The sequence below is a fragment of the Centruroides vittatus genome, unplaced genomic scaffold (assembly GCF_030686945.1).
Source record: "Centruroides vittatus isolate TY-2023 unplaced genomic scaffold, ASM3068694v2 contig_2367, whole genome shotgun sequence".
Lineage (NCBI taxonomy): Eukaryota > Metazoa > Arthropoda > Arachnida > Scorpiones > Buthidae > Centruroides > Centruroides vittatus.
In genome coordinates, this window is record NW_027121486.1 from 1 (window position 1) to 12,409 (window position 12,409).

General features: G+C 33.4%; 2 protein-coding genes across 2 annotated transcripts; one reads left to right on the plus strand and one right to left on the minus strand.

Annotated features, from left to right (window-relative positions):
- Positions 1 to 3,484: 3,484 nt before the first annotated feature.
- LOC136971219 (ribonuclease H-like) lies at positions 3,485 to 4,036 on the plus strand. Its single transcript, XM_067265692.1, has one exon. It carries the CDS (start codon positions 3,485 to 3,487, stop codon positions 4,034 to 4,036), a length of 552 nt encoding a protein of 183 aa, XP_067121793.1.
- A 5,807-nt stretch (positions 4,037 to 9,843) lies between these two features.
- LOC136971220 (uncharacterized) lies at positions 9,844 to 11,817 on the minus strand. Its single transcript, XM_067265693.1, has one exon. The coding sequence runs from the start codon at positions 11,815 to 11,817 to the stop codon at positions 9,844 to 9,846; it is 1,974 nt and encodes a 657-aa protein (XP_067121794.1).
- Between the last annotated feature and the right edge of the window lie 592 nt (positions 11,818 to 12,409).

Here is a 12,409-nt window from a genome sequence, read left to right on the forward strand (position 1 = left end):
AAAAAAACCAAAAAAATAAAAAAAATAAATATATAAAATAAAAAATAAATAAAAGAAAGAGAAAAAAAATATTAAAGTTATATATATATATATAATAATATTAATTCTCTCTTAAATAAAGAAAATAATATTGATTCTCTTAAAAGAGAGAGATCGTAAAGAGAGAAAACATCGTTTCTCTCGTCGTATTGTAAAAAAAATCTCTTAATAAAAATATCGTATCGGCGCGGCGCGGCGTATTCTAAAAACGCTCGCTCACATTTCGCGGTGAAGTATATCCGAAGGGGCAGCAAAAATGGGCGTGGTTTTAATGTCTACGAGAGCTTTTGGAATGCAAATATCGTAGAAACGCTCGAACGATTCAACGGTTTTTGCCATTTTTAGCCCCTGGTGGACGTCTTTCCCTCGGGAGGTTGAGCGATACTAGAATAAAAGTTATAAAGTCTTAAAAGTTTAACAAATTATCTCAGAGTCTCTCTCCCTAATACTACTGATGTTCAACCGAGCATAACGCGCTAAGTGGAGAATGTCCAGTGACACGGAGCCAACGATCTATATCGCACAACTATAAAAATTTTACAGATAAATGCACAGAAAAGTAAATCTGCTTGTTCTCTAATAACACAAACTGCAAATGAGCTGAACGTAGATCTAATAGCCATACAAGAACCATATACAATTAATAACAACATAGTGTGATTTGAAAACTAGAGAATTTTACAGACCCAAAATAAAACAAGACCCAAAAGTGGTATGATAATTAGAAATGAGAACATCGAACTTGCAATGATTCCGCAATTATCTAACGAAAAATTTACTACTGCAGTAATAGCCTATCGAAAAACCACAGATTTACATAATAAACGCTTATCTCTCCCCGGATGAGGACGATGACACCTGTGTCAGTGAACTAGAGGAAATTATAAGGAAAATTGACAACAATAATATAATAATAATGGGGGATATAAATGCTAAATCGCATATTTGGTTCAACCCCCGAGAGGACAGAAGAGGAAGAATGATCTTTGATATCATGGACGAACACAAGCTGATTTCTGTCAATATGACCACTATACCTACCTTTTACACTGCCTACGCTGAAGGCTGGGACGATATAGTTTTCACCACGGAGGAACTGGAGCATAAAATACTAAACTGCGAAACTCTCATGCGGCCCTCGGGAAGTGACCATCGCTATCTCCTAACTGAAATAAACAACTTTCATATTGGCACAAAGACCACTGGGAAAAAACCACGAAGAACAACAAATTGGGATCTTTTTAAAGAAATATTTGCCAGCAAGTGGAGACAATTTCAATTCCAACAGATAAACACAAGTATAGACATGGACAATTATGTGACACATATCACCGAAACACTACAAATAGCTGAGATACAATCAACCAGAATCAAAATTATCAACACCAAGAAAACACCATGGTGGACCAACAGACTTAGAGACACAGAAGAAACAAGTCCGAAGACTAAGGAGAAAAATGGTAAGAAACAGTAACGAGGACAGGCAGCAACAACTAAAGAACGAATATAGACAGGCATTAAAGTGATTTAAAAGACTAATAAACAAGACACGATCTAAGAGTTGGCGGGAGTTTTGTGGAAAGAGTCATACAAAAGACCCCTGGGACGTTCCCTTCCAAGTGGCTTTCCGGGGAAGGAAGAAAACGCATGTACCGGACATTACCAACGAGAATTTTGATCAAAACAACTTTGATATCACTCAGAATATAAAGACAATTTTAGACTACCACTTCCCCAGCGACAACCCGGATACTGATACAGACATTCACAGGGAAATCAGAATCGATCATAATAGCTGTCAAACCCATACAAATGACATTCCCTTTTCCTTTAGGGAAGTCCAGAAGGCTATATACACACTAAAGAATAATAAATCACCAGGATTGGATGGAATTTCAGCAGAAATGGTGAAAGCTGCATACACAGAAGTCCCAATTGCCTTCGTCCTTCTTTATAACAATTGTCTCAAAATAGGCTACTTCCCTGACAATTGGAAGATAGCAAACGTTAAATTTATTTCAAAAACAAAAAACGCAAACAGCCCTGAGCAATTCAGACCCATCAGTTTATTACCAGTACTTGGGAAAATTTTGGATGGGCTAATAATAAACAGAATTTATTACCACCTCCAGAAAAATGACAAACTTAACGAACAGCAGTTTGGCTTTAGACAAGGACGGTCAACAATCCAAGCCGCCCTCCGGGTAAAAGACTTTATAACAAATGCGTGGGAGAAGGAAGAACACGCCATGATAATTTCCGTTGATTTTAAAAAAGCATTCGACTACTTGTGGTGGCCGAGCGTATTTAAACGACTTAACAAGACAGAATGCCCTGCAAACATGCAAGAAATACTTAGAAATTATTTACATAACAGAAAAGCAGGCTACTTTTCTAATAACATTAACATTATAAAGCAGGTTACCAGAGGATGCCCACAGGGCTCGAGAAGTGGACCAGGCCTCTGAAACCTGGCATTCGACAGCCTGTTAGAAGAATACGACCAAACAGCAAGAGCAAAGATACAGGCTTTTGCGGATGATGTCGTTCTAATGATAGCGAACAAGAATTGCAACAGGCTAGCAGAGGAAGGAAACAGAGCCCTGGAGAAGATAAACAAGTGAAGTCAAACACATAAACTGGAAATAAATTATAAAAAATGTGAGCTCATGGTGTGTTCAAAAAAATTAGGAAGAGGACAACTTAAAAAACAAATTGGCATATATATCAACGGAAACAGAATCAAAAATGTGAACGAGATGAGATACCTGGGCATCATTTTCGACAGGGCGCTCAGCTGGAAAGAACACATAAATAAAATCCACCAAAGAATGCTTGAGAAAAGCAACACACTCATGCAAATTTCTAGAAATGTCTGGGGCTTGAACCACCGGTCAGGAAGATTGATATACAGAGCGGCGATCGAGCCTGCAATCCTGTATGGAGTACAGGTGTGGGGCGAATCGGCAAACAAAGTTGAAACGAAAAGAAAACTACGATCAATACAAAGGAAATTCATGATAAACATTTGTAAGGCCTACAGAACGGCCCCAACGGATGCATTGTTGGTTCTAGCAAATATCTTACCAATAGACCTCAGGATCAAACAACTCGTATGGGAATGGTCCCTAATAAAGGAAGACGTTAACAGCTTAAACAGCAAAGAAATAGAAGACAAAATCAAGAAGGGAAAATTGCCATCGGACATTGGTGAACTCATTCAAAAAATAAAGGAAAACCAACTGGAAAAAGCAACGAAAAACATGGACACAATTAGACATCCAGCAGAAGAGATCAGTTATAAAGCAGACATAGAACAAACATATAAAACCAGGAAGAACAATGGAAAATTTGTACGGATGGATCAAAGAACGCGGAAGGCTCCGGAGCCGGAGTAGTTATATATGACCCAAAAAATTTTAAAACATATCAGGCGAGTTTAAAAATGGCTAAACATTGCACAATAACTCAAGCGGAGCTCTGGGCAGTCTTCAAGGCTTTGCAACACGTAGACAATAAACTCCAGAGTTTTAAGGGAGCAATAAAGGTTTACACAGATAGCAGAGTCGTAATCCACACACTGAGGAATCAAAACGGAAGGACACAACTGGCCAACGAACTTATTGAACTGGCCCAGAAATTAGGCAAAAATAAAATAATAAAATTCCAGTGGATCCCTGGACACAAGGGAAACGAGGGGAATGAGATGGCGGATAAGTTGGCAAAGAGAGCCGCATTAAAAAATCTCCCAACAACATATAAAAGAATACCGCTCAATATTATCAAGAACAAAATCAAAGAAATAGTCGAACAACAATGGCAGGAAGAGTGGGAACACTCCACAACCGAAAGAACCCTATACAGATTCATACCAACAACCAACAATAAACAAACATACAGACATCTGAGACCCAACTATGAGGTCACACAGTGTCTGCTAGGACATGGAAATTTCAACGCATATCTTTTCCGCTTCGGCAAAAAAAAACAACGATAAGTGCGACACCGATACCGACAAAATAGATGATGTCTCCCACTATCTCTACGAATGTAGCAAATATGAACACCGACGAAAGAAATTCCAAAGACAGTGTGTTATAGCTGGATCTAATTGGCCACCATACGAGAGTGAATTGACTCAAAACAGAACCCTATATAGGCATCTTTGCAATTTCATTAAAGCAACCAAAAAGCTATCGTCACCAAACGAAAGAAGAAGCGAAAACCATCGAAAAGATAACCCAATGAACAGTAGACTGACACTGACATGTCAAGAAGAGACTGGCAGACATTCGGAATAGCATCTGGATCAATACAACAGAATTGATATTGTGTAAATAATGTAAATACTATCAAATGTTAAGCTTAAATTGTTTAAATGTTTACCTTGATAATCGCGTTGTTGTCAAAGTAGACACAATAAAGTAGCTGATTATTATTATTATCATTATTATTAACAACTCGTCTCGATTATATATATAGATTAATAAATATAATTCTTACTTCCATTTCAGGCGATCCGTTTCTTTCTTCTATAGTATCCATGTTGTTCATCGTTAATGTCGTAGAATATAAACGTGAAATAGTTTCCTATATATAAATTAACAATAACATAATTGACTTACTCCAAATCCGTGCCTTCTTTTAATTATTCTTTACTATACAACTGGGTGCATGCGCGTGTAAGATGTTCTTGAATAAAAAGTAATGTTAAAGATATCCAGTGTCTACCTATGCACCCAGTTGTGAAGTAAAGAATAATAACATAACTTTTCTGTTTTATCACTACATATCACAAAACGAAACAATTTCTTATTATCTAAAGCAGCGATTCTCAACTTTCTTAGCTCCGCGACTCCCCAAATAATAAATATAAATAAAATCACTATTTTGCGACCCCCACCCACAAAAATAATAATAGTAAGCTTTACTATTACTAATTGAATTTTCAATGTAATTATAAATGTAAATTTTTTTAAATACAGCACTAAAACTAAATTTAAAAAAAGATTAATAAATTAACTTAATTAATAAGAAGATTATAATTTTGTATTATACATATGCATTCACTTCGTAACTGCATTTTTAAAACACGTAATAACAGATTTCTGTGTGATCTGTATGAATTTAATGGAACTGTGCACATTAAACCATTTGTTTTATTACACGCTTTCAAGGTTAATTAAAATATATTTTGTTAACCCCCTCTGCTAGTATAATAAATGTTGGTCCTAATTCTTACATAAAGCGCTTTCTTTTGTGAAAATGCTTCCAAAAAACTGTGTTTGTTGTATTCCTCGTATGTATGTAAATCAGTTTCATATACTGTACATAAAAATGCATAATATATATATAAATACAATAAAAATATTTATTATATTTATTTATGTAAGTAAATGAGAACAATAAGTAGGCGTTTTCTTCATTTTTAATTGATAGAAGTATAAAAATATTACATATCAAATTCATCTATTTTTATTTTATGGTGTAATACAAATTACCTTGTTTCAAAACATAGTTATTAGCATTAACGTGTTCAAGGATATTCCAGAATAATATGAAAGATATTACTACGTAGAATGATTTTAATCTTTAGACAAATTTAGCAGAAATATAAAATTCGTTCTATCGTTCTATTCATTTCATTTATTAACATTTGTACTTACATAAAAATTTTTAATTTTACACTTACATAAAACACACGAATTCATTTTAATTTTGAAAAATTATTCCAGCACTAACCCATCTTGATTATAAAACTATTTTTAATTTTTATAAATTTTTATTTAAAATTATTAAATATTCACAATAATGCTATCATACTATGAAATATTATATTTTTCTGTATTACATAAAGTAAAATTTAATTTTCAAACAGAAGAAAATAAACATCAACTTCTACTCGAAATGCAATAATTGCTGCATTACTTGCAAGATTTATATAACATTTACGATCTCATTTCACACAGATTTAAAATACGATATGAAAAGAAATAATCTTTAAAATGCCTTATAGTGAATTTTCTTTATAGATTAAAATGCCTTAAATAGTATTTTCTTAATATTCAAACACAATTTTTTAGCTTAGCGATATCTTTGTTATCAAAATAAAACTGACCTGATTATGACTGGAAAGGATGAAATTCTTCTAATATGATAAGTAAATAAATGTGACATAAATTCACAGAAGTATTTATAATATATTAACGGAATAATATAATACTTTTTCTTTATACCTTGTCTGATAATTACAGACCAAGTTGCTAATATGTCGCTTTTCTGTCGACACATATAATTGTCATCGTAATTATTATTCTTAAATAAAATATTTTGTGACGTATTCCTGACGTATTAGTGACAATCTACATCTATTTATTCTGATGAATTTGTGTTTTTTATTGCTTTGCTTATACAGACAAAATGAGATGAGAAGTTCTAAACATTAGGCAGATTATTCATCTTTTTAATTTTTATAGTGTTTGAAACTTGTCTCTTTATTGTGTCCGTATACACCGACTTATTGATAAAATCTAATATTGTAGTTGAAACAGTAATTTCTTAAAATTTGATTGATACGAACATAACATTAGTTTTCAATTTCCTCTTCAACATTAAGGTACGTTTTCAATACCGATGCATATCACACTAGATAATAACCAACAAACCTACAAAAGTAAATGTGCAAGTAATAATACGGACGTATGCAGAAAATATACACTCAAACCTGTTTTTATGCGGTCTATTTTTGTGCGATTTTTTGTTTGTGCGATTTGTTTTGTGTGATTTTTTGTGTGCGGTATATGAATTTCAATTAAATTGGTATACTGCACAAAAATAATTGCACAAAAACACATTGCACGTATAAAAAATCGCACAAAAAAAGACCGCACAAAAACAGGTTTGAGTGTATAGAAAATGTCTCTGCAATAAAGTTATTCTCTGGAAGATGAGGAAATTGCTGGCAATGCAATGCAAGCTGATTTATTATCCAGACAGGATGCTGCTTATCAATTCTCTACATCTGACTTTTTTAGTTTCCAAGTTCACACTATTTCCCGAGTTTGTAAAATTACTGAAGACTAGTACTATGCTGCAAGTTTGTGTCTACATTATATAATTACGACAATGCCAGGCTGCCAATTTTTAGCATATTTTTAATTTATTTAAATTAAAACATATTCTCTCCAACTCAAATTAGTAGTGACTTGCTCTAGTTCGTCATATTTTTCTTTAACAATAGAGTCGTGCCGGTTATGTATCTAACACCTTTCGGAAATAATTTTTTTAATTGAAATAACGGTTCGATTTGCAACGGAAGTTTTCCTCTGAAAGAAAATTTAGCATTAGATCGAGCGTGACGCTATGTAGAATAACTGAAGCAATAACAATTGAATTCTGCAACAAAGTTTGAGATTCAAAATTCAATAATGAGATTTGATAACAATGTCATTTGCAATACTATAAAGTAATTAACAGAATATAAGAGTTTTCAAATATTAATGAGATTCAGAAACGCCTTTTATCTTTCTGTTCGAAATGTTCCTTTCTTAATTTCCAAGGTATTTGAAATATTTTGTTTAATTTCTAAGTAACTTACTCATTTTTATGGCAGAAAACATTTTACTAATGACAAAATGAAAATAAAATATTTGTTATTTATCAAAAATTTTTACTAGAGCGTCGTGATTATTCGGAGGAGTACCGACGTACCACCGTATTTTGATACCACGTGTTTCGATATACGAGGGATTATTTAACTGCTTGAATCAACGAATACTGTACATTTTTATATTCCGTATAGCCTCGAATATTAATCGATGCTTTTACGATGCTCTTTTTAATAACTTATGCTTCTTTTTTTATAGTCTACGTATGGTGCTGTTGTAGATGATACATTTACCAATATTTATTAGCGTTTTACAAACATAACAGTATTTTCGAAAGCGGTATATTAAAGTTTCACAGCATAGGTTTATAAAAAAAATCCATATCACGGAGTGAATACTATGGCGATATGGTATTGCAAAAGAATTCGCGACAGTCTGTTATCTTATTTACAACAAAAGACCGTCCAACTTATGAACGGTATATTAAACAATCTCCTTTACTACCGCAATAAATACGATTAAAATTGACGCTGTTAGTAACCGCAGCTGCTGTACACATATTTGTAGTCAATAAAAGTAGTTTGATACAAGATACGTGTAGTATGCAATTTAAATACGATTTAATTTTAAGCTATAAATAAATAATGAGAACTGCTGTTTACCAAGATTCTATTGTCTGAGTAATATATATTTTAGCCCGGTAAAGAATCTGTTTGTATTGTGTTATGTTTTCTGAGTCGGTCCTGTGCGCGTTAATATAATTTTTTAATGATACCAACAGGTGTTGAGGTAAATGTGCCATACTCTGATGATATTATTGCCGATTAAAAGTTTTTAATATTGCTTGTCCGAGCTCCACAAATTGTATTATGATCTGAATTTTATATTCTAATAGAGCTGTTTGCTTTGTTATTTCTATTTGCAGTTGGTCCGTGGTATCTACGATGTGTTCAATACTTTAAAGGGATTTCACGATATTATGAATGGCAGTGATGTCAACTGCAACGAGACACTTGGAGGTTATTTCAAACGCGATTTTGGCTTGGATTCTTAAGGATTGTAGGATTGAGACCATAAGGCAACATAAAAGATGGGCTATTTTGAAGTGTGGATCACTCAGATAGATGTCTTAGTAGTAATTCTAGAGTATGTCTTAGTATAGATATATGTATATTAGAAGTAAATAAATGTAGATTTAGTAGAGATAATTAAGTTATTATAATATGGGATGTTATCTGCCATGTGATATCAAATGTAACACTTTTGATACATATGTCTACGCTCAACGAGAGAAACGATGAATATCGACATGTATTATATAATTTTCTTTTTTACTTCGTAGCCCTTCATATATACTAGCATTTGATTATAATGTGCCTGTTTAAATATAATTTTAATTAAACTTATTGAGTACGTTCAATTAAAATATTAGAATATAAAGCACGATATACGAATTGTAAAAGTAGTAAATAAATTTACAAAACAAACTTCACTCGTGACTACCGGTACATATAAAGTCTAATCCAGCAACTGTACAGTACATGGTTATTTATTTGTTAAGAAATTACACAACTATGCAAATAATATTAGATAATATATTATTCTTCAATACCAGAAGCTGGTAAATAAAGTGTAAAGTAAGCACCAAAGCCATTCTTAATTATTCATGAGAGTTATAATTTTGTATTCATATAAATATCTTGAATATCACATGAATGACCGACTTTGTATTGTCGATTGTACATGCTTACTTATGAAAATAAACTTCAATGTATGTTAATTTGTATATTTTAAGCGCATAGTTGTTTATAATTTTTAATTTCTTAAAATTGAGCAAATTGTGTATTAATTCACAAAATAACACCTTTCACCTATAGCTGAGATAATTTTTATTGAGAAAAACTAACGTTTTCGGCTTATTCAATAAGCCATCCTCAGGTTTTAACTTTCGAAAAAAAGGAACACTATCGTTCCATTAAAAGAATACAATTGTTTGAAAAAATTCAAAACATTAGTAACGGACAAAAAGGAAGAACATGGTAATATAAATAAATATACAATAAAATCGTTATAGTGGGAATAAGAAGTAAAAGATGAAAAATAAAAAATGAAAATAAAAATGATTCCACTGGTGATACTTTTAAAAAGAAGAATGGCAGATTATCGAGGAATGATGCCAAAACAAGCTAAGACAAGCCTACGAGTTCGTGATACATTTCTTAACTACGAATTTCCAAGCTGTTGGTAGGCTGTCAGCGTCCCTCGCATTTATGCATGCCTCTTCCAACTTGCTTTTATAGATTTCAATTTTTTCTGCGGTACTTGCTAACGTTGGAGAGCTCAAGGGTTTTACAATATCCGCTTCCTCCCATTTAATTATCGAGCCTTGGGTCTGCGCGTATTGCGAAAGTCTTGTTGCGTTGGATCCTTTCCTGACGTCATACTTGTGTTCTTTAAGTCTTTTCCCTAAACTTCTTGTTGTGACTCCTATGTAATTTTTTTCGATACCTAGTTCAGCGTTCTCGTACGGGATTTTGTATACTCCTGCTCTGTCTTCCTTCCTAAAGCGATCTTTATCATTCCTTAAGATTGTGTATAGGTTCGGAGCTCTTTTTAGAACTATTCTGGTCCCCTTGCGGTTTGCAATTTCTTTCATAATGCCTTCTGAATTCTTGTTGTAAGTAAACTTTGTGATTTTACTGGGAACGTATTTCGAACCTCTTGTTGTGCCCATCTCATACTTTTTAACTAATCCTGCTATTGTGCCTTTCTTATACCCTAGGGATTCTGCCACTTGCGTGATTCTGTCTATTTCCTTATTTCTATTAATAACGTTGTCACAATAGGTATAGGCCCTTCTGATAAGAGCTCGGAATGCTGCCAGCTTGTAATGGTACGGGTCGTTAGAATGAGATGGAATATAAAGTGGGCTGTGTGTTGGTTTTACGTACACGTTGGTGGAAAAATGCCCTTCTTTGAACACAATACTAATGTCTAGAAAATGGATAGCAAGGGAACTCTTTTGTTCCATTTTCAACTTTAGGCCATCATTGTTGTTGTTTACTCTTTCTACGAATTTGCCTATCATACTATTATTCCTCCATACAATAAAAACATCGTTTACGTATCTGTTGAAATATAACACATCCTTTTTAAAATCATACAGGACTTTCTTCTCCATTTTTCTAATGACCAACTCGCACAATATTCCTGAGACCGGACTTTTCATTGGTACTCCTCGTTTTTGCCTGTACGCTTGGCCGTTGAAACTAAAGCAGGATTCATAACATATTAGATTGACCATTTCTGACATCTCTTCGTTGTAACGTGCTAATTCCGGGATTACATGGAATAAGAACTCTAAAAGGGCTTCCTTGCAAGACTCGATTTTTACGGAACGATACATGTTTTCATAGTCAAAAACTGTTGCAACTTCCTCTTCCATTAATGATAAGTTTTGTATTTCCTCAACCACATTCGCAGGATCTTGTGCTACTAGTGCGCTGTTATCAAGCTGAGAGGATATAAATCTGTGTAATCGCTTTTCTAAGATGAAAGTCGGTCCCTTGCGTTTTTCTACTATTTGCCTTATTTCTTTCCCTTCTTTGTGAGTCTTGGCAAAAGCAAACAATCTTGGCATCCCTGGTCTTGCGTTATTGCATTTCTTGAGAAAAATTAAAATAGTGTTAAGTTTGGTTCCCGCTAGCCTTTTGACTCTCCTATCAATGCTCTCGATGATTTCGTATTCGACTTTTTCACATTCTGTTTTTGTTATGTAATCCTCTAACGCTTTGTTGTACGTTTGTCTTTTCATAATTACCAAAAGTTTACTTTTGTCCGCTCTCGTAGCTATTAAATCGTTTACCCTCAACCATCTTTTACTAAACTGGATGCAACTGTTCTTGCCTCCTCCTTTCTTCCAATTTGCTTGGTTCTTAATGACCGTCTTCCATCTGAAATAATCCTTTTCTAAGGAATCCAGGCCTACAATTCCTCTTTCAATTTCTTGAATCGATGTTTCCCAGTCTTCTGAATTCATTGGGACAAAGTTGGGGCCTTTCTCTAGAACTTCTTTTACCTTCACTGGAACTTCTATCTGGTCCCACATAATAAATGTTGGAAAATTCCTCCTAGTTCTTTTTACTGTTTGTTTAGCGATGATCCATTTCATTTTTCTGACAAAGTTTTTCGTTGTATTCTTATAGACCTTATCCGTTAGTTGAATTACTCCTTTGTTAATTTCCACTAACCTTTCCGGATCTTCATCATGTATCTTATTTTCAAGGTCAATAAGCTCATGCAAGACTCCGTATTTCTTGTTTTTAGCTATCCTGATGGACTTACATTTTGCCTTGCGTGCCTACGTAATTTATTTATATTACCATGTTCTTTCTTTTTGTCCGTTACTAATGTTTTGAAATTTTTTTAAACAATTGTATTCTTTTAATGGAACGATAGTGTTCCTTTTTTTCGAAAGTTAAAACCTGAGGATGGCTTATTGAATAAGCCGAAAACGTTAGTTTTTCTCAATAAAAATTATCTCAGCTATAGGTAAAAGGTGTTATTTTGTGAATTAGACTAATTATTGGCTGAGCTAGTATCTGTTTTATGAACAAATTGTGTATTAATTAAAATAGAAAATATGTAGGATTTATGCAGGGTGAATCAACAAAAAGAGGAAAATCAGTTTGCAGACGATTATGGATCATTCAGAACAAAAACTTTATATGAATATCGGCATTATCGTCAATTATTGTTAATAT

Coding starts and splice junctions, on each gene's coding strand:
- LOC136971219 (XM_067265692.1), top strand. CDS start 3,485: ATGGCTAAACATTGCACAATAACTCAAGCGGAGCTCTGGGCAGTCTTC.
- LOC136971220 (XM_067265693.1), bottom strand. CDS start 11,817: ATGAAATGGATCATCGCTAAACAAACAGTAAAAAGAACTAGGAGGAAT.